The 22,925-nt window shown below is 46.3% G+C and overlaps 1 protein-coding gene across 2 annotated transcripts in view; it reads left to right on the top strand.

Moving 5' to 3' along the window:
• Positions 1-22,925, top strand: part of URI1 (URI1 prefoldin like chaperone) — a 54,478-nt gene that overhangs the window by 14,057 nt on the left and 17,496 nt on the right. The window contains exons 3-6 of one of the 2 annotated variants that reach the window (XM_077288716.1): positions 639-717; positions 886-1,021; positions 17,951-18,042; positions 18,456-18,516. In XM_077288716.1, coding sequence (XP_077144831.1) covers positions 639-717; positions 886-1,021; positions 17,951-18,042; positions 18,456-18,516 — 368 coding nt within the window. The remainder of the gene's footprint in view (positions 1-638; positions 718-885; positions 1,022-17,950; positions 18,043-18,455; positions 18,517-22,925) is intronic. The other variant, XM_077288717.1, reaches the window with a different exon arrangement.

Raw genomic sequence — 22,925 nt, forward strand, 5'->3', positions numbered from 1 at the left:
TGTCTGAGGGGGTGTTGAGCCGAGGGTCTTCCCCCAATGGTGCAGTTCCTGTAGGTAGATCCGTCATGGTCATGGCAACGTGAGAGAATACTAATAGAAATAGTAACAGTAATAGTAAAACAAAAAACCTAATTAGATAATTACCGGCTGTGATGTTTTATTATTAAAATCTCAGCATAAAACCTATAGAAGAAAGCAGCAGTGATAACATAACCGCAACAAGTACGATAACCGCATAAAATCAGGTTAGAACAATCCTAAAATAATTAGAATAAAAATAGCAACAAGAAGAACGAAAACAAGAGGCGGATTCCGCTAACGACGGTGGCGCTAACGATGAGAAGATAACAAAGTGTGTAATAATCGCCATAGAGGATGGCGCTAATAATGATAACACAGCGGCGCCGCCAATAACCACAAAAACCGCCGTAAAAAGAGCAATCGCCTAATAAAAATAGCAACGATAATAACAAAAAAGGAAGAAGGTTCTCATCAATTCTCATCATCATAACAACAAAAATGGTGATAATAATAATGGAAATGATCAAATCATCACATCCTGACTTCCCATCGATGGCGGGGGGCAGGATTTTGGGGAGGTGGCAGCGTCTCGTATGTCACGTTCTGTTATCCTCCAGGAAGAAGGTAGAAGAGGACTATGACGCTCTTCAGGACCGGCTGGGAACCCTCCCCGACAAGTTGTCCTATGAGATAATGGTGAGCGCTCCAACATACTGTATAAAGGACGTGGAAACCGTCAGCAAGCAGGAACATCCTATTATAAGATTTTGATTGTGTTCAGGATCATTACTAAACTAATGCTTTTAATGTAATGGAATGGGTAATGTGATATTAGACGTTTTTCTGCCACTTCTGTTCTCCCAGGTACCTTTCGGCCCTTTGGCTTTTATGCCCGGGCGCCTCGTCCAAACCAATGAAGTTACCGTCCTCCTCGGAGACAACTGGTTCGCCAAATGTTCCATCAAACAGGCGATGAGTTTAGTGGATCACAGGAAAAAACGTGAGTGCAAAAAGTTCTATAGCACCACCCCTGTCCCCAGGTTGTGTCTGGTATTGCAGCCTGGATCTGTAAGGCCTCATTGACAAGAATCAATGGATCACTAGAAAGGGTGCGTAAAGTTTAGCAACTTTTTTTTTATTAGACGCATTTCAATAAAAAAACATCAATTTCTATAGTGTTTGGCTGCTCCTATACAGACTTATGTGTCTCCATGGTAACAGACAACAAGCCAAGTCCATGTAGTCGGATTTTTACATTTTGTGTCGCACTCTGATCCTAGGGTCAGAGAGTAACGGTGACTTTAGATAATCGACAGGCAATGATTACGGCACAGTCTAATGCATGAGGGGGTCCGACGCTCTCCCTTGTTGTCAGATGTCAGGAACCAGAAAGATCGGGCATGTCGGATTTTCTTTCCTTTGAGATAAACGGACCCCTGAAATCCCCCCTGACTGCAGGTCTATAACCTGGAAAATGCATAGTTCTTTATGAGAGCTGTATACAGACAATATCAGGAGATTGGTGATTAGTACTTTAGAGATGCATTTAAGAAGTAAAACATTTTCTTGCAAAAGTATTAACACCCTTTTAATAAAGAGTAACTACAGACAGCACAGAGTGAAGTCTGCTGCTAACGGGGTACTCCCATCTCCATCTCCAATAGGTAGTAGGAGTAATAATGATAATATTAGCAAGTACCTCCAATTAGAAATGTAGTATAGTTCTTCTGATTAGCTATGTCGCGTACTCCACGTGCAGGGCATTGCAGTAGCTTAGCAATTCATGGTTACGACCACTAATAACTAACTGTCACTATATGAGCAGTCGTAACCATGGATACCTAAGATACTGCAATGCCCTGCACATGGGGTAAGCGACATAGCTAATCAGAAGAACTATACTACATTTCTTATTGGAGGTATTTGCTAATATATCTTGATGAACGGAGATGCTAATCAGGAACCCAATTACTCTTTATCCTGTGCAGGTACTGGCGGGGCTGCCAGAAAGGAGTACAAGGCCAAAGCGGAGCGTGCAGCCTCCATCACCGGTCTGTACTGGGGCCGGGGCGCCGCTGCACGGGGGATGCAATGCTACATCATGGCCGCAGCCCCTTCTTTCTCTGGTCGCATAGTGCAGGTATATAGTCGCCCAAGCAGTGCGGATGCGGCACTCCCGCAGCGTGAGGAGAACGTGCGCGCTCAGCACCCCACCGCCGCCGCTCTCAGCGCTTCTGACATTTTCACAGCACAATTGATTAGAGCCGCGTTACAGTGTAATAGATAACGATACTTAGCTGCGTTTCCGGAGGGATCTGCTGCAGCCGCCTCCGGGGACCCTCGGGTTAGAATGATCGGAGCCGTTCTGCAGCGTAATCCCCTGGCGCCTCGCTCCGTGCTGAACGACTCTCGGCTTAATATCCTCCTCCCTCTGCGCCACTTCTCATCCTGCTGTCAGACGGAGATCACTCAACGTACCGCTGCTTGCTGTCAGTGAATGGAAACCTCACATAAGACCTGACGCTTCTCTCAGCTGAGGGTTTGGTATATCCGATCTTAACACCCAGCTTTCCTACAGTCGGAGGCCATATTGATTGGTTGTCACCCAGCTTTCCTGAACACCCAGTCCCATTCTCTACTTTGGGAAAGTGGAGTGACAAACCCCAATCACACCTGCAATGATCATATTGGTTGTCACCCAGCTTTCCTACTACCCTGAAAACTAGATACTAGCATAGTATCCAGAAACGGATATAACCGTGCCCGAACATTTGGCTTGGAAACCGTCAGCATGGAGGTTCTGTCTTGCAGAGGTGCGTGTGACAGGTCAGATGTAACCGGGTCAGGGCGTCAGATCGGGGTTATTTGCAGCTTTTCCGGCGCGAAGCTCCAACTTCAGGCGTCCTGGCACCCTCGGATCTATCTGGAAGACGTGCGAATATCTTGATTTTTTTTTTTCTGGCATTAATAAACTTATGGGGGGTGATGAGAAGGGAGGGGGGGTCCTAATTACCTCCTTTGCATTGTGCTGCTTTCCAAAACGCGTCGCACGCATTAAGCCATTAAAGTATAAAGACTTTTGATTTTTTTTTTACTTGCCCAAAAATAGCAATAAGGCGGCAGAAATATCCCGGCGCAAAAAAAAAAAAGTGTTTGGGGCTGCTTAGCATAAGAAAAGAAATCATTGCAAGAAGAGGTGGGGGAGGGGGCGAACGAGGCAGATGATCAGGATTATTAAAGTAAGGGCTGCGCGCGCGTCATTGATTGATAGAAGACAAGAGTCATTTGGAAGGGAAATCGGGACTGGCGCGTTTCAGGGCCTCCATGAAATCAGCTCTGCCGGCTCTTTATAGAGTCAAGGGCAAATTATTCTGTAATTCATCATCATCCAATAGAAATAATCCCCCGCATGCGGTGATAGGACATCAGGAAACTTTTCGGTTTCAGATATGTGGTCGGCCAGAGACTGAAACGCGCGTTCAACGACTTAAGAAAGTTTTGCAACTAATTGGTTAAAAAGACTCAAATAGAAGTCAGGAGTTAAATGGAGTCTTAAATTGAATCAATAGAAGGAGCGAATATATAAGAAATTGTATCAGAAAAATCGGCTTTTTTTTTTCTCCACTTATGAGCCACCACTTTTCTTGTCCTTGCCTTTTCATCTCATCACTTCTTCAGAAATACTGCTATAATCTGTACTGGTCAAGGCAAGTGGGACTGCTAGCACAGTGAGCGGAGAGGAAGAGAAATGTGCTGCTGCTGCTTTCTTGTTTTATTTCATTGCTGGATTCACAGCTACACTGCTCAGTACTGCTGTGTTTTTTCCTCCATGCTGCTGCTATATAGGAAGTGTGTTATCTCACACCAATGCTGGATTCACAGCACACTACTCACTACCACTGTATAATGTCTTTCATGTTAGTGATTTAAAGCAAGTATTTCTCATTCCAGTGCTGGTTGTAACGTCCTGCCTGCTGCTTTGTAGCAAGTGTCTTTTCTCCTCACAATGCTGGATTCACAGCTACACTGCTAAGTACCACTATATAATGTATTCCCTGCTACTGCTTTTTTTTAAAGATTTGCGCCCTCGTCATTGCTGGATTCACAGCTACATTGCTCATATCTACTGTATATTGTCCTCCGTGCTACTGCTTTGTAGCATGCCTTTTCTCACCCCAATGCTGGATTCACAGCTATACTGGTCAGTACTGCTGTGTAATGTACTCCTTGTTGCTGCTTTATTGCTGTTGATTTTAACTCCCATTTGCTAGATTCACAGCTAAATTGCTACCTACTGCTACATAATGTCCTCCATGCTCATGCTTTCTAGTGTTTTGTTTTTGTCTCGCACTGATGCTGGATTCATAGCTACACTTATCAGTACTGGTGTATAATGTCCTCTATGCTCCTGCTTTACTGCAAGTTTTTCTCTCTCCAGTACTGGATTTACAGCTAAACTGCTTGGTACTGCTGTATAATGCCTTTCACGCTGCTAATTGAAAACAAGTGTTTTCTCTTCGCCACGACAGCACCCACTGAGAGAGGGGATCCGCCCCTAGGAACAGGAAACCCTACGGAGAGATAAAAGGGGCGGTCCCCCTCGCTCCCACAGTTTGGTTTCCTGTTCCTACGGGAATCCACGGAGAAGAGGATACCCAGCCTGGATGCCGCTTGCGCAGTTTACCTTAGAGGACGGCAAGGGCTCCAGAGCTGGAAGCAGCGTCGGGGGTCCTGGCTCAGTTTCCCCCCTCTGCTGGCAGACACCGTGAGGCCAGGACGCGTGGTTGCTGGCTCACGGAACACCAGCCGGATTCGTCTGCGGAAGCAAACGCTGTGGCGGTCAGCGTCGCGCCGTCCTCGGCGGGCGCATACACAGCATGGAGCCCCAGTGTATTCCCCCGGAAGTACTGGTAAGCTTCCGGGGTGATGGAGGAGGAGGACGGCGCCTGCGCTGACACCGGCGGCAGCGCAGGCGCATACAGTATGGCCGCAACCCGGATGTGACTAGCACTTCCGGGTACAACCGGAAGAAGATGGCGGCCCCCATATGAAAGGACGCTGGCGATGTCGCTCCGGCGTCCACTATGGATTCTGCACAGGACGCTGTGATGTCTTCCTTAGAAGCCACCGCATCCACTCCACGCAGCCATGCCAGCACCAGCCGCTCTAAACAGAGCGGATCTTCTAGGAAAAGCAAGTCGGATCGAGCTATTCCTCAACCTGTGCCTCATTCTCCTCCTCAGCCGGTACCTTCACAAACAGCTTCACTGGGTGAGTGTATATCTACCCTATTAGGCTGATTATTGTTCCCTCTCCCTCACACCCTAGGCCAAAAGGACTGAAAAAACGAAACACAGACAGTGTGCGTTATGTCTCCAGCCCCTTCCGGATAGTCACAAAAAGAGGCTTTGTAAACCGTGTATTGACTCTACCTTACGGGAAGAAGCCTCGGTTAAGTCAGAAGACATTAGAGTCATGATCAGGGAGGAATTACGAGCCCTACATAGTTCTGACAAAGAGCCTCGTACTAAGGGAAAAAAGGGGTACGTTTCCCCTATATCTGACCAGTCGTCTGATAGAGAAAATGCAGACTCTGACATTTCCCGTGAATACGTTTCCTCAGATGAGGACCAAGATACATGCTTTCCCACCGATAGCATCGATAACCTGGTAAAATCCGTTTGCAACACCATGGGCATTGAAGATTCTAAGGCCCCTAAAACGCAGCAGGATATAATGTTCGCTGGTCTGTCAGAAAAGAAAAGGCCCTCCTTTCCTGTAATAGCAGCGGTAAAAGATCTAATCAAAAAAGAGTGGGAAAGCCAGGGGCAAAGGGGTTTACCACCAACCTCAAAAAGGCGTTATCCCTTCAATGATGAAGAATTTTCATTATGGTCAAAAGCCCCGAAGGTGGATGCAGCAGTGGCATCCACATCCAAAAAATCCTCACTGCCCGTGGAGGATTCGGGCTCATTACAAGACCCACTGGACCGTAAAACCGACTCTCTCTTTTAAAAAGAGCCTGGGAGTCATGTACGGGAGCCTTTAGGCCGGCAATATCGGCTACATGCACCGCCAGGTCCATGCTAGTCTGGCTGAATGACTTGGAGGAGGGACTAAAAAGTGGTCTCTCTAGAGACAGATTAATGTCCTCTATACCCCTGATTAGAGGGGCTACAGCCTTCCTCGCGGACTCATCTGCTGACTCCATACGCTTGGCAGCCAAGTCAGCGGGCCTCACGAATGCAGCACGTAGAGCCCTGTGGCTTAAAGGATGGAAGGGTGATCCCCAGACAAAATCCAAATTGTGTGGCCTCCCATGTCAGGGTGAGTACCTGTTTGGTACTAAACTAGACGAGATCTTAACTAAAGCGGGAGAGAGGAAGAAGGGCTTCCCTAATGTTAATTACCTTCCATCCTATAGGAGAGCATTCCGGAAGCCCGTGTTTAATAAAAGGAAAGATTTTAAGAACCAAGACCGCTGGGCCACTAGAGACACCAAACAAAGGGGTGCATTCTTTGGGAAGCGCCCTTTCAAACCTGAGGACAAACCCCGTTAGAGCGGATCTACCTGTGGGAGGTAGATTATCCTCCTTCTCAGATAAATGGCGGCCGATAACATCAAATAGTTGGGCAAATGATCTTGTCACCTCCGGCTTAAAATTAAAATTTTCCCGAGTCCCTCCGGACTCATTTCTATTGACTTCATTAAAATCTCAATCACAACAGGAGGCATTGGAGCAGGAAGTAATGAGTCTTCTGTCCAAAGGGGTTTTGGTGGAAGTTCCACTTCTTCAGGAGGGCAAGGGATTTTATTCCCCTTTATTTTTAATACCAAAACCGGATGGATCATTCAGAACCATTATAAACCTTAAAAAGTTAAACACCTTCTTAGAAAATCAAACCTTTAAAATGGAGTCTATCCGATCCACCATAAAACTCCTGTTTCCCCATTGCTTTATGACGGTTCTGGACTTGAAAGATGCGTATTACCATCTACCAATCTTTAAAAAACATCAACAATATCTCCGCGTGGCGGTTATGATGAAAGGATATATACGGCACTTTCAGTATACGGCAATGCCCTTTGGACTATCTATTGCTCCAAGGGTATTCACTAAACTAATGTCAGAGGCCATGTCATATCTAAGATTAAAAGACACCCTCATAATCCCATACTTAGACGACCTTCTAGTAGTGGGAAAATCCCCCTCACAATGTCAGCAAAGATTATGTCATATGATTTCATCCTTGCAGAACTTAGGATGGTTAATAAATTGGGAAAAATCTAGGCTGATCCCAACAACTCGGCAAGTATTTTTGGGAATTATATTAGATTCTATAAATCAAAGATGTTTTCTCCCAGAATCTAAACAGATAACAGTTAGGAATAAAGTTCAGTCTATACTAGATAAACCTATAATTTCCCTCCGGGAAGGCATGTCCTTACTTGGCTCCTTCACGTCATGTATCCCAGTGGTTCCATGGGCCCAGTTCCACTCGAGGTGCTTACAGTATGCAATTTTACATGAGGAGATAAAATTACAAGGGCGATTAGACGGTAAAATTTCCCTTTCTAGTGACGTAATCCAATCCCTAACCTGGTGGCTACAACCAGATCATCTAGTTAGCGGGGTTCCCTGGGAGGTTAAACCCTCAAACATAATATTTACGGATGCCAGCCCTCATGGTTGGTGGGCACACTTAGGGAACCAGGTTGTCCAGGGGCTGTGGTCGGTTACGGAATTAGACGACTCGTCTAATAAAAAAGAACTAAAAGCCATCTATCATGCCCTATGTGAATTCCTCCCACAGCTGCACGGAACACATACCAGGGTACTCTCAGACAACATGACATCAGTGGCTTACGTCAACCATCAAGGCAGAACGAGATCAGGCACTCTCATGTCTATAACAGAAGACATCTTGACTATAGCCGAAAATCATCAGCACTACATGTCCGAGGGATAGACAACTCAAAAGCAGACTTTCTCAGTCGTCATACCCTCCATCAGGGGGAGTGGGTGTTAAATCATCGGGTATTCAAAATGATAACTATAAAATGGGGTATACCCGACATAGATCTCTTCGCTACAAGAGACAACAGGCAAGTAAAAACATTCGCCTCAATGTTCCGAACCGACAACCCCGATGTTCTCGATGCCCTCCAGATTCCGTGGACATTTCGGGAAAGCATATGCCTTTCCCCCGATGATTCTTCTTCCAACAGTAATCAGGAAGATAAGAGAGGACAGAGCAAATGTAATCTTAATTGCCCCATTCTGGCCAAAGAGACCATGGTTTTCCCTGCTCAAAGCCATGTCCATCTCGGATCCATGGATTCTCCCAGAGAATCAAGATCTCCTCTCCCAGGGGCCCTTCAACCACCCTCATGTGAAGGGTCTACGGTTGACAGCCTGGGATTTGAGAGGCAGTTGTTAAAACTAAGGGGCTTCTCTGATAAAGTAATTGATACCCTATTGCTGAGTAGGAAAAGATCCACTACATCGATCTATGTAAAAGTATGGAAAAAATTTTTAAGCCTCTATCCCTCAGCCCTGTCAAATGAAATTCCAGTCTCTATTATTCTCGAATTTCTCCTAAAAGGACGTGATTTAGGCCTTTCAGTTAATACCTTAAGAGTGCAAGTTTCTGCGCTAGGGGCTTTGTATAGTCACAACGTTGCGGGAGATAGGTGGATATCCAGATTCATTTCAGCCTGCCAGAGAGCAGAACCGGTCCAAATTCCCCACTCACCGCCTTGGGATGTTAATCTGGTCCTGGAAGCCTTAACGGATCACCCATTTGAGCCTCTACATTCTGCTCACATTAAACATGTCTCCCTCAAGACTGCTCTTCTTGTCGCCTTAGTATCGGCAAGAAGAGTAAGTGACATACAGGCACTATCAGTAGATCCTCCATTTATGTCAATATTGCCAGATAGGATTGTCCTAAAAACAGACCCTTCCTACTTACCTAAAATGTGTACTAAATTCCATAGATCTCAAGAAATTCTTCTTCCTACCTTCTATAATAACCCTACAAATCAGGAAGAAGAAAAGTACCATACTTTAGATGTGAGAAGGGCTGTGATAACCTATCTAGACAGGACTAGTCCCTGGAGGAAGAGCAGGGCTCTTTTTGTTTCCTTCCAAGGTCAAAGGAAAGGAGCTGGTGTTACAAAAGGCACATTATCCCGATGGATTCGGGAGGCGATATACCTGGCCTATTCGTCTAAAGGGGAAGATCCACCTGAGACTGTAAAGGCACACTCCACCCGGGCGATAGCATCATCCTGGGCAGAGCGAGCAGAGGTTCCAATAGAACTCATATGTAAGGCCGCAACCTGGTCGTCTCCTACTACCTTCTATAGTCACTACAGATTAGATTTATCTGCCTCCACTGACTTGTGTTTCGGTAGATCAGTTCTTAACACGATAATCCCCCCCAAATAACTGTCTCTGAAAGTCTCTCAGTGGGTGCTGTCGTGGCGAAGAGAAAACACCGGATTACGTACCGGTAATGCTCTTTTATAGAGCCACGACAGCACCCCTTCACTTCCCTCCCTTATATATTAGTTTGCATATGAGCACGGATAAGGGTGATTGGTTCTTGTAAATATTAGTAGTTAAGATAAAATGATAATATAGAATTGCCTACTAATACTGGTGGGCGGTTCCTCGCAATCTCTGTAACCCAAACTGTGGGAGTGAGGGGGACCGCCCCTTTTATCTCTCCGTAGGGTTTCCTGTTCCTAGGGGCGGATCCCCTCTCTCAGTGGGTGCTGTCGTGGCTCTATAAAAGAGCATTACCGGTACGTAATCCGGTATTTTTTTACCCCACTGCTGGATTCACAGCCCCCTGCTCAAAACTACTGGATAATGTCCTCCCTGCTACTGCATTGTAGCATGTCTTTTCTCACTTCAATGCTGGATTCACAGTTATACTGCTTAGTACTGCTGTTAAATGTTCTCCATGCTGCTACGTTATTGCAGGTGTTTCTCACCCCTGATGCTGGATTCACAGCTACATTACTTAGTACTGCTATACAATGTATTCCATTCTGCTGCTTGTAGCATATGTCTTTTATCATCGCCAATGCTGAATTCACTACAGTGTTCAGTACTGGTGTATAATGTCCACCATACTGCTGCTTTATAGCAAGTGTTTCTCACTCCCATTGCTGGATTCACAGCTACACTGCACAGTACTGCTGTATAATGAAAAAAGCAGAGTGACAACCAATCTGTTTGCCGTTGAATCTCTTGGGGTTGTTGCATTTCGTTGCCAACAGCAGATCTTGGGATTATTTGGAGGATGCAGTTTCGGGCAGCTTTGCCATTCAGAGCTGTCGGACAGCTGGGTTATATTCCCAATAGGAGCTATTATGGTGGATATATTGGTTGTCACCCAGGAGAATAAATCCTACTAGGCCTTTGCTTAGTTCTGTTTCGGGGGAAAGCTAATTCCTTCTTTCCAAGGCTTCTGAATGGCGATCATATCTCCGCACCGTGTGCCAAACACAGACATCCGGATATACAGCACGACAATCACCGACCTCAAAAGTTATCTTCTAAATGGAGAACATTTCCACACCTGGGGTGCAGTGTCTCCTTGCCTGTAGGTGACGGTGCTGGCGCCATTTACAAACCACGCTCCTTGTAATTGATTGGATATTAATATTAAGTGCCATGGAATAAATGGAGCTATAATAATAAATAATAATAATAATATTCATGTCTGATCCATGTGGGAGGGGGTCCGTCTTACACGGCAGGACAGCCCCCCTCCTGCAGTGTCACATATACACTGCAGAAGAACGCGCCAGGAAACCTCCGCCGAACCTTTGTAGGCTGAATGGCGCGTCCGGCATCTGCTCGCACATCTGAGACCAAGCAAGCTGGGCGCTTATACGGTACTTATGCACCTTCTGCAAGTAATAGTAGCATTCTGTGCCCAAATCCTGCAGCGTTTTTTTCCCCGCAAAGCATCTGATGTGGATTTCTGCCCACCTAGGGTCGTATGCATCCGAAGATTTCCGTTTGGCTTCATTACTACGGATGGTATTTAGGCGGTTAACCCTGCGTTTTTTTTTTTCCAGAGGCAGGATTTATTCCTCCTCGTCGAGCGCTCTTTTGGACGACGTCGCACCAAAGCCTCGCCGCTGTAATATCCACACTCGACGCTCACGAGAATTCCCAGCTGCTGCCGCCAGACACTTGTGGTTTGATCTCGAGAATCGCAGATGACTCTTCAGCGGCTTTCGAAATGGCGGAGGACGCGCGTCGGGGCAACCTTGCACCGTTCCTCCGCGTTCTGCTAATTGGAGACCCAAATACGGGGACGTGATAATGTTACCCTGAGGATCATCGCCGACCCTTTCCCCCTTGTTTAGATATACACTGCCCTTCTCCACCGGCGAGCCAGTCCAGCAGAGACGGGGTTAAATGGTAATGCTAACCAGCTGTCGGCGGCGGCGGCCACCAGACGGCCCTTGTAATAACCTCCCGGTTTAGCGCAGGCCAAGGCCTCCGCAGCTCGAGCATCGATCCACGCGGAAAGGCAGGAGGGGGAAGAACGCGTCAAGTGTGTACATTGCCGGGGATTCTAATTTTATTGAGGAAGGAAGTAAAAAAATAAATAGGGAAAAAAAATTCCTAAAAATTAATTTGAAACATTCCGAGGCTTGTATAATAAACGGCTGCACAAATATCGTGAAATTCCTTCAATCCGGTGCTTGTGATTCTGAATTATCGGACGTCATATAAAAGGATACAAAAAAAAAATCTCTAGTGAAGATCAAAAAAAGCTGCAGGAAATCCAGAATAAAGCGTTAGCACAAAAAACGTTAAAGCTCCGTAGTCCGGAAAATCTGATAATCCAGCACTTGCTTCCAGCACGCAAACCAGGCAGAGGGGGAAGAAAATGAGATCTTAGAGGGTTTAGTAATAATTGTTATTGGCTGTCCAATAATCCAGAATATCTGGTAATCCGGTATGTACAGAGGGTGGAATGAAAAATGTCATTGTATATGGGAACTTTATCATGAAAAGTCCCTGCAAGGACGTCACCGCTCCACGGCGGAAGGGAAGTGACAACCCCCTTAACTAGTGATATGTACTACTGCTCCCAGCATCCTCTACATCTATCGCAAGCTGCATGACCCAGAAGCCTCTGACCGTCCCCGCGCCATCCCCCCCCCACGCAACCAGACAGGAATTGTTATCTACTGTATATAGAGGGGTTATCAGTCATTGTACAGGAGGAGGAGGTGAGCTGTGACATCACCTATTGTGAATGGTGGATCCTGAGTTATCTACTGTATATAGAGCTGTTATCAGTCATTGTACAGGAGGAGGAGGTGAGCTGTGACATCACCTATTGTGAATGGTGGATCCTGTGTTATCTACTGTATATAGAGGTATTATTAGTCATTGTACAGGAGGAGGAGGTGAGCTGTGCATCACCTATTGTGAATGGTGGATCCTGTGTTATCTACTGTATATAGAGGTGTTATCAGTCATTGTAAAGGAGGAGGAGGCGAGCTGTGACATCACCTATTGTGTATGGTGGATCCTGTGTTATCTACTGTGTATAGAGGTGTTATCAGTCATTGTACAGAAGGAGGAGGGGAGCTGTGACATCACCTATTGTGAATGGTGGATCCTGTGTTATCTACTGTATATAGAGGTGTTATCAGTCATTGTAAAGGAGGAGGAGGCGAGCTGTGACATCACCTATTGTGTATGGTGGATCCTGTGTTATCTACTGTGTATAGAGGTGTTATCAATCATTGTACAGGAGGAGGAGGTGAGCTGTGACATCACCTATTGTGAATGGTGGATCCTGTGTTATCTACTGTATATAGAGGTGTTATCAGTCATTGTACAGGAGGAGGAGGTGAGCTGTGACATCACCTCTTGTGAATGATGGATCCTGTGTTATCTGCTGTATATAGAGGTGTTATCAGTCATTGTACAGGAGGAGGTGAGCTGTGACATCACCTATTGTGAATCGTGGATCCTCTGTTATCTACTGTATATAGAGGTTATCAGTCATTGTACAGGAAAGGAGGAGGTGAGCTGTGACATCACCTATTGTGAATGATGGATCCTGTGTTATCTGCTGTATATGGAGGTATTATCAGTCATTGTACAGGAGGAGGAGGTGAGCTGTGACATCAGCTATTGTGAATGGTGGATCCTGTGATAACATCTCTATATACAGTAGATAACACAGGACCCATCATTCACAATAGGTGATGTCACAGCTCACCTCCTCCTCCTGTACAATGACTGATAACATCTCTATATACAGTAGATAAGTCATTGTACAGGAGGAGGAGGTGAGCTGTGACATCACCTATTGTGAATGGTGGATCCTGTGTTATCTACTGTACATAGAGGTGTTATCAGTCATTGTACAGGAGGAGGAGGTGAGTTGTGACATAACCTATTGTGAATGGTGGATCCTGTGTTATCTACTGTATATAGAGGTCTTATCAGTCATTGTACAGGAGGAGGAGGTGAGCTGTGACATCTCCTATTGTGAATGGTGGATCCTGTGTTCTCTACTGTATATAGAGGTATCATAAGTAATTGTATTTTATCATCTGATAAGTAGCCTGATGAAAACTCTTCTCCAAAATGACTGGAAGTATGAGTCTACAATAGCCTCAGTAGCCAATAAGAAAACTGTAAGATTACTAGATTTGTATTTTTTAGTTAATATTGATGGTGACATGACAGGATAAAAACATTGCCAAACAAGGGTTTTAAAACAACATGGACCACAAAACCTGATTTAAGCAACACATTCCCATAAACAAATGAAAACCAAATCTCCTCTTGGGAGGGGCAGAGGAGGTGTCAATAAAACACCCCACCCCTTCCCTATAAGTAGTTACACCCCCGAGGAAACTTCCAAAATAGGAAATAAAAAGCTTATTTTTAGATTGAAATTGGGCTTTTAAAGTAAGACCAATAAATAATAAAAAAATGCTAATGAATAATCTGCTCTCACGCAGTCGCTGCCTTTTCTTTCCCGTTTTTAATATTTTGCAGTTGTCTTGAGTAAAGAGGAGGAAGTGAGGGGGGGGGGGAAGGAGGAAAAAAAAAGAAAAAAAAAAAGTTATTGATTTGACCTCCTACCTAAAATAATGTTCTTTAGATCTAAAGCTGGTTAGAGACATTATCTCGCTGGGTTCAGTGAAGCAAAAACATTCCACAACCTCAACCTTTTCCCTGACCCTCCGCTTTTAACAACTGCCGACACAGTTTTGTGCTGTTATGTGACCATGCACCGATGAAATCTGTCAAACAGCTTCTTGAGTTATTAGGCTGTCTGAGTCTGACCTTTCTGCAATCAAAGATATATGACTTAAGGGCTCAGATTTGCCATGGCAACCGGTCCAATTTGCCGCCGTGAGAAAAGGTCTAATTGTTGCAGAAATTTAATGATCTAGAGCGACATCAGGGCTGTGAGATTTTATGAACTGTTTACACCGTAATTTTCATTTTGTTAATGCCATCTTTTTTTTTTTTTTTTGTAACCCGTTCAGCAACAGCTGGGGAGAAAAAAAAGCACGAAGGGGGGATTAAAGAAAAAAAAAGGGGGGGATTAAGAAAAAAAATCAGCTGTGTCTTTATGGAGATGATTGCAGAGTCGGGTGTATTTTTGGGAGCGCTTTCTGCTGCCAGATATTATTAACACTTAGATTTTTTTTTTGCTATGTTAATTAAGAAGAGGCGATACCGAAAAGCCCCAAGTGCTTTTAACTTCAAAAATTAAATAAAAAAAAAAATGACAAAAATAAGAGATGCCTTTTGACCAGTTCGGGATTATTTTTGCATTAATGCCCCTTAATTAGAAATTTAATGGATAAGGGTGGAGAGGGGGGGCGGCAGATAGGAAGCGCCTGGTGGCATTTTTAGCAGGTTATCGGCGGTGACATGCCAGTCTCACAGTGTCCTTAATAGGGTAGAACAATGGCTGGAATTAGTGCACCAGACGGGAAAGAAAACACAGCCCATGAGAAGGTCTCTCTCCCTGAATGCCGCCGATCGCCGTCCTGCGCCCGAGGAGACAGCCAATCTTTACTCAGTGCTTCTTTTGCTCGTGAACGGCTGCGGACAGAGCGATTGAGGGGGGTCACCCATTGGCACATTAAAAGTCCGTCGAGACTTACTTAAAGGGGATGGTTATTTTGTTACATGATCACCCCTCCTCTCCAAAAGTCAGAACGTTATCTATTGGGAGTTGTTGGGCAGCATGGCATTGGATGGTTGTGATTGACAGCTGGTGCAAGGAGGAGGAGAAGGACACACTACATAAATATGTGAACCCCACCGCTAACTCTTAATGATGGGTCCTGGTGGATTTGGGTCCATCAAGAACAATATTTGGATGTCATTTTCATTCCTATTTCATGTGTCTGATATCTTTGCATTCTCAAACGAGTGTCCCGCAGCAGCATAGAGGACATTATACAGAAGCACTGAGCAATGTAACTGTGAATCCAGCTCGAAAGGGAGATACTAATAGACTGGAGCATTCCCTATCTTTGTGTCTCTCTCTGCCTCTTACTCTCACTCTTGTTTGCACTGCTTGTTTGACTAACAGCTACTTCTGGTGTGTGTGTGTGTATATATTATTTATTTCTTATTTTACTCATGTAGCGCCATTAATTCTACAGCACTTTCCAAACATGATCATGACTTGTATTGTATCCTGCATTTTCAGCAGGCTTTCCCCTCTGTAGCCTCTATCTCTAATTTCCAGTTGTCTCTGAGCTGGTAGGTGGAGATACAGCACATATACACATGAGGAACTCCTGCTCCCCTGTCTCTATTTAGACCATTTTTAGCAGCAGCATAGGGAACATTATACAGAAGCACCGAGCAGTGTAACTGTGAATCCAGCTCCGGAGTTGAATTTTAGTAGAAAGCCGCATCCCCATCTCTGTCTCTCACTGTGCTTCTCCTCCCCCACCCCTGTCCATAGACTACAATAGGCAGCTGTAATCTGATCTCTCAGTGATGCGTTCAGGAAGCAGAGGAGGAGCTACTCATGGTTGGAGGAAGAAGCAGAGTTCTCTTGTGATATGTTCCAGTGTTTCTTGTGTTCGCTTGTAGTATTGCTATATGCAACATTTTATGAAAGCGATAGTGACCGTGTAAGTGATTCTGTACACTGTGTTTTCCCTCCTTCAGTCTCCGATGCTTTCACGGGTCTTCATCAGTGTGCAGTGCATTGTGGGAACTCCCTTGACTCTTGCACAGAGTTGTGGGGTCTGGTGTTATTGTACAGCCAGGGGTCATGCACAGGATTATTGCACAGAACCAGTTGCATGGAGCCATAGAAATCTACGGCCTCACTGTAAGTCTGTGTGAGAGAAAGAAAGATGGAGTCTGTGTGGTCTGATTTACAGATCCGATCTAAGGTCAAAATAAATTTAGGGGTCTGGTCTGGGGTCAGAATGGATCTGGTCTGGAGTGTGAAAGGATTTAGGGGTCTGGTCTGGGGTCTGAATGGATATGGGGTCTGTTCCTGGAGTCTGAATGGATTTAAGGGTCTGGTCGGGAGTCTAAATGGATTTAGGGATCTGGTCTGGGGTCTGAATGGATTTAGGTGTCTGGTCTGTGGTCTGAATGGATTTAGGGGTCTTGTCTGGGGTCTGAATGGATTTAGGGGTCTGGGGTCTGAATGGATTTAGGGGTCTGGTCTGGGGTCTGAATGGATTTAGGGATCTGGTCTGGGGTCTGAATGGATTTAGGGATCTGGTCTGGGGTCTGAATGGATTTCGGGATCTGGTCTGTGGCCTGAATGGATTTAGGGATCTGGTCTGGAGTCTGAATGGATTTAGGGATCTGGTCTGGAGTCTGAATGGATTTAGGGATCTGGTCTGGAGTCTGAATGGATTTAGGGATCTGGTCTGTGGTCTGAATGGATTTAGGGATCTGGTCTGTGGTCTGAATGGATTTAGGGATCTGGTCTGAATGGATTTCGGGATCTGGTCTGTGGTCTGAATGGATTTAGGGATCTGGTCTGTGGTCTGAATGGATTTAGGGATCTGGTCTGGAGTCTGAATGGATTTAGGGATCTGGTCTGGAGTCTGAATGGATTTAGGGGTCTAAATTAATTTAGGGTTCTGGGTTCTGAGTGGTTTTAGAGATTTTTTTTTTTCTGGGGTGTAAATAGATTTAGGGGTCTGGGTGTGTGAATGGATTTCCGTTCTCTTCAGGGTTCAGGGCCTGGAATTTAGTGGTGTGGGGTCTGAGCAGATGTGTGGTGGTCTGCATGGACTGAGTGCTCGGAGTGTGGGTTTGGGGGTCCCCTGCCCCCCATTCTGCACTTTCCGTGTTTATTATCCCGGCATGTGTGCTCTTACTGTAACTCTCACAAGGAGCTGTAAATGTTTGGGGTGCTCGGAGCCCAGCATTTTGCTTTATAGTTGCTGCCTCCGCACTCTGTGCCGCCATCTCGTGCACCGTCTGGGGTCCGTACATCACATAGAAAGTTACCAGATAAGAATTAGGAAACGACCCGTACCGAGGGGAAAAACAACCACACCGCTGACTTCTCGGTATGAGCGCGCGGCGGACTAAAGAGATTACCGCAAGATTGTGAGAGAAGCGCGGAGATCACACGACATCTGCAAATCCTCCGGTGAGATGTGTTTGTAACGTGCGACATTCTCATCCGTCCGGGGAGCAGTCGCGGGAAAACTCCCAACATCCATCCGATTACGGCGGCTGCTAATCAGGTTTGCATGTTCATTTTCTTGGGTTTTTCTTCCTTTTACAGATCGGCAGTGTGGTGGACCGGGCGCCATTGTTACAGTCACTTAAAGGGGTAGCCCTTTGATTTGCACTCGTCAGCCCAGATCACTGCCGGATGCCGCATGACACTTGTGACTTTTTTCTTGCAGACGTCAGGGAAGCCATGGAGGAATATCAGCAGGTCATGAACAACTTCGAGTCTCGGGTGGAGCTGACCAAGGACCTGCAGAGGATGAGCAGTGTAAGGAGCTTCTGCGGGGCTGGTGGGGGCGGTGTAAGGGGTGTCCGCGGGGCTGGTGGGGCGGTGTAACGGGCGTCTGCGGGGCTGGTGGGGAGCGGTGTAAGGGGATGTCCGCGGGGCTGGTGGGGGGCGGTGTAAGGGGATGTCTGTGAGACTGGTGGGGAGTGGTGTATGGAGATGTCCGCGGGGCTCGTGGGGGCGGTGTAAGGGGGTGCCTGTGGGGCTAGTGGGGGCAGTGCAAGGGGGCGTCCGCGGGGCTGGTGGGGGGTGGTGTAAGGGGGCGTCCGCGGGGCAGGTGGGAGGCGGTGTAAGGGGACGCATGCAAGGCTGGTGGGGGGCACAGGCGGTGCTGGTGGGGGGCGATCGGCTCACGGCTCAGATCTGGTGTCATTCATCTCTTCCTTTCACTGCAGGATTCCGGCGACTTCTTTGACATCAGGGAAGACGTGAATGTGGACACCATGTGCACCAAAGGTAATCCGCCATGTAGTGCCCCAGTGAGATACTGCGTCACACAAAGGTAATCCGCCATATAGTGCTCCAGTGAGATACTGCGTCACACAAAGGTAATCCGCCATATAGTGCTCCAGTGAGATACTGCGTCACACAAAGGTAATCCGCCATATAGTGCTCCAGTGAGATACTGCGTCACACAAAGGTAATCTGCCATATAGTGCTCCAGTGAGATACTGCGTCACACAAAGGTAATCCGCCATATAGTGCTCCAGTGAGATACTGCGTCACACAAAGGTAATCCGCCATATAGTGCTCCAGTGAGATACTGCGTCACACAAAGGTAATCTGCCATATAGTGCTCCAGTGAGATACTGCGTCACACAAAGGTAATCCGCCATATAGTGCTCCAGTGAGATACTGCGTCACACAAAGGTAATCCGCCATATAGTGCTCCAGTGAGATACTGCGTCACACAAAGGTAATCCGCCATATAGTGCTCCAGTGAGATACTGCGTCACACAAAGGTAATCTGCCATATAGTGCTCCAGTGAGATACTGCGTCACACAAAGGTAATCTGCCATATAGTGCTCCAGTGAGATACTGCGTCACACAAAGGTAATCCGCCATATAGTGCTCCAGTGAGATACTGCGTCACACAAAGGTAATCCGCCATATAGTGCTCCAGTGAGATACTGCGTCACACAAAGGTAATCTGCCATATAGTGCTCCAGTGAGATACTGCGTCACACAAAGGTAATCTGCCATATAGTGCTCCAGTGAGATACTGCGTCACACAAAGGTAATCCGCCATATAGTGACCCAGTGAGATACTGCGTCATATGCTGTATTGTCGCGTGTGGGGGGATTAGTCAGTGTCTTCCCCTCTGTTCCAGTGAAGTTCTTGTGTTGCACCATATGGCGGTATTTTCTTTGCTTTTTCCCAATTTTTTTGAGCCACACCTGCAACCAGCAGAGATAAGAGACAAAATGCCGCCATCCTCACTACTGGGGCTCATTCTCTCTACCGCTTTGCTGGTTCATTTTCCGGTCGTGGTTGCACCAATTGCCAGTGCGACCACCGGTCACCTGACCCTGTGGCCTTAATCCAGTGGTGTGAATAGGCCCCGCAATCAGTGCAAGTTTGGCTGCGGCTCCCAATGTGGAGACCCAGCCGATGTGAGCAATGCCTCCTGGGAAATATATGCAGATTAGCGCAACTCCAGAAGGAAGTGCGGGTGAGCAGGTCAGGAGACATCACAACGGGCTTCGAAAAAAAAAAAAAAAAGACTAAAAGCAGAAATGTTTGTTTTTTGCTAAATACAGCGCCACCCCTGTCTACAGGTTGTGTCTGGTATTGCAGCTTGGTGTCATTAAAGTCAATAGTGCACAGCTGTAATACCACGCATGACCTGAGTGCAGGGGTGGGTCTGTTTTTGTGTTTCTTACCCTGGACCTTTTTAAGACTGGAATATTCAACACTAGTCCAAATAAATTCCCCTGTAGTTTGTGTCCAAGGAGGCGCATTGTTTTTGGTATGCAGCTCCTATGCAGACCTATGTGTCTCCATGGATACCTGGATGGGGCATTTAGATTCGGTCTTCCCGCCATCTGCTTCTTCACAAGACTTTGCGGTATCTGACTACACAGGGTTTGTTTGTAGTCTGTATCCATGGAAACGCATAGGGCTGCATAGGAGCTGTATACGCAAAACACCGAATACACAAAACTGTAGATTTTGCATCAAGATGTGATTGAGGCAGTAAAGGAGGGGGCGGAATGTACTGTTGCAAAATTATTTACACCCTTTAAAATTGTGTTGTAACGCAGAGTGCGGGGTCTCCTGCACGTATCACACACGTACATGATCGGCCGGGGGCTCCGCTCCCCATCGCCTGCTCTGATCTCAGCCGCCGCTGTTTACCGCATTGATCCTTTTCTCTCTGCCATCAAGGCCGATTGTTTTAAGAGGGATTAAAATTCATAGCGGAGCGGAGAGAAGCGTCTGCTGCATCTTCCATCACCGGTGCGGAGCCAAGACTTCACATGGCAAGAGGAGGAAACGAGGGGCATAATCACAGCGGGAGGGGGAGGAAATCAGCACCACGCGCCCCACACTTACGGCGTACACTGTCCTAAGGCCGACAGGCTGCTGCCTACTCAGACTGCACCAGAGTGCAGCTCTGGAGGATAATACAGGATGTAACTCAGGATCAGTAATGTAATGTATGTACACAGTGACTGCACCAGCAGAATAGTGAGTGCAGCTCTGGAGTATAATACAGGATGTAACTCAGGATCAGTAATGAAATGTATGTACACAGGGACTTAACCAGCAGAACAGTGAGTGCAGCTCTGGGGTATAATACAGGATGTAACTCAGGATCAGTAATGTAATGTATGTACACAGGGACTGCACCAGCAGAACAGTGAGTGCAGCTCTGGGGTATAATACAGGATGTAACTCAGGATCAGTAATGTAATGTATGTACACAGTGACTGCACCAGCAGAATAGTGAGTGCAGCTCTGGGGTATAATACAGGATGTAACTCAGGATCAGTAATGTAATGTATGTACACAGGGACTGCACCAGCAGAACAGTGAGTGCAGCTCTGGGGTATAATACAGGATGTAACTCAGGATCAGTAATGTATGTACACAGTGACTGCACCAGCAGAATAGTGAGTGCAGCTCTGGGGTAGAATACAGGAGGTAACTCAGGATCAGTAATGTAATGTATGTACACAGTGAATTCCCCAGCAGAATAGTGAGGGCAGCTCTGGAGTATAATACAGGATATAACTCAGGATCAGTAAAGTAATGTATGCACACAGTGACTGCACCAGCAGAATAGTGAATGCTGCTCTGCAGTATAATACAGGACGTAACTTAGGATCTGTAATGTAATGTATGTACACAGTGACTGCACCAGCAGAATAGTGAGTGCAGCTCTGGGGTATAATACAGGATATAACTCAGGATCAGTAATGTAATGTATGTACACAGTGACTGCACAGCAGAATAGTGAGTGCAGCTCTGGGGTATAATACAGGATGTAACTCCGGATTAGTAATGTAATGTATGTACACAGTGACTGCACAGCAGAATAGTGAGTGCAGCTCTGGAGGATAATACAGGATGTAAGTCAGGATCAGTAATGTAATGTATGTACACAGTGACTGCACCAGCAGAATAGTGAGTGCAGCTCTGGGGTATAATACAGGATGTAACTCAGGATCAGTAATGTAATGTTTGTACACAGTGACTGCACCAGCAGAATAGTGAGTGCAGCTCTGGAGTATAATACAGGATGTAAGGCTACGTTCACATTTGCGTTGTGCGCCGCAGCGTCGGCGCCGCAACGCACAACGCAAACAAAAACGCGGCAAAACGCATGCACAACGCTGCGTTTTGCGCCGCATGCGTCCTTTTTTCTATTGATTTTGGACGCAGCAAAAATGCAACTTGCTGCGTCCTCTGCGCCCGGACGCGGGCGCCGCAGTGACGCATGCGGCGCAAAACGCAAGTGCACCGCATGTCCATGCGCCCCCATGTTAAATATAGGGGCGCATGACGCATGCGGCGACGCTGCGGCGCCCGACGCTGCGGCGCACACCGCAAATGTGAACGTAGCCTAACTCAGGATCAGTAATGTAATGTATGTACACAGTGACTGCACCAGCAGAATAGTGAGTGCAGCTCTGGAGTATAATACAGGATGTAACTCAGGATCAGTAATGTAATGTATGTACACAGTGACTGCACCAGCAGAATAGTGAGTGCAGCTCTGGAGTATAATACAGGAGGTAACTCAGGATCAGTAATGTAATGTATGTACACAGTGACTGCACCAGCAGAATAGTGAGTTCAGCTCTGGAGTATAATACAGGAGGTAACTCGGGATCAGTAATGTAATGTATGTACACAGTGACTGCACCAGCAAAATAGTGAGTGCAGCTCTGGGGTATAATACAGGATGTAATTCAGGATCAGTAATGTAATGTATGTACACAGTGACTGCACCAGCAGAATAGTGAGTGCAGCTCTGGAGTATAATACAGGATGTAACTCAGGATCAGTAATGTAATGTATGTACACAGTGACTGCACCAGCAGAATAGTGAGTGCAGCTCTGCAGTATAATACAGGAGGTAACTCAGGATCAGTAATGTATGTACACAGTGACTGCACCAGCAGAATAGTGAGTGCAGCTCTGGAATATAATACAGGATGTAACTCAGGATCAGTAATGTATGTACACAGTGACTGCACCAGCAGAATAGTGAGTGCAGCTCTGGGGTATAATACAGGATGTAACTCAGGATCAGTAATGTAATGTATGTACACAGTGACTGCACCAGCAGAATAGTGAGTGCAGCTCTGGAGTATAATACAGGATGTAACTCAGGATCAGTAATGTAATGTATGT

Source organism: Ranitomeya variabilis, chromosome 2 (genome assembly GCF_051348905.1).
Source record: "Ranitomeya variabilis isolate aRanVar5 chromosome 2, aRanVar5.hap1, whole genome shotgun sequence".
Classification (NCBI taxonomy): domain Eukaryota; kingdom Metazoa; phylum Chordata; class Amphibia; order Anura; family Dendrobatidae; genus Ranitomeya; species Ranitomeya variabilis.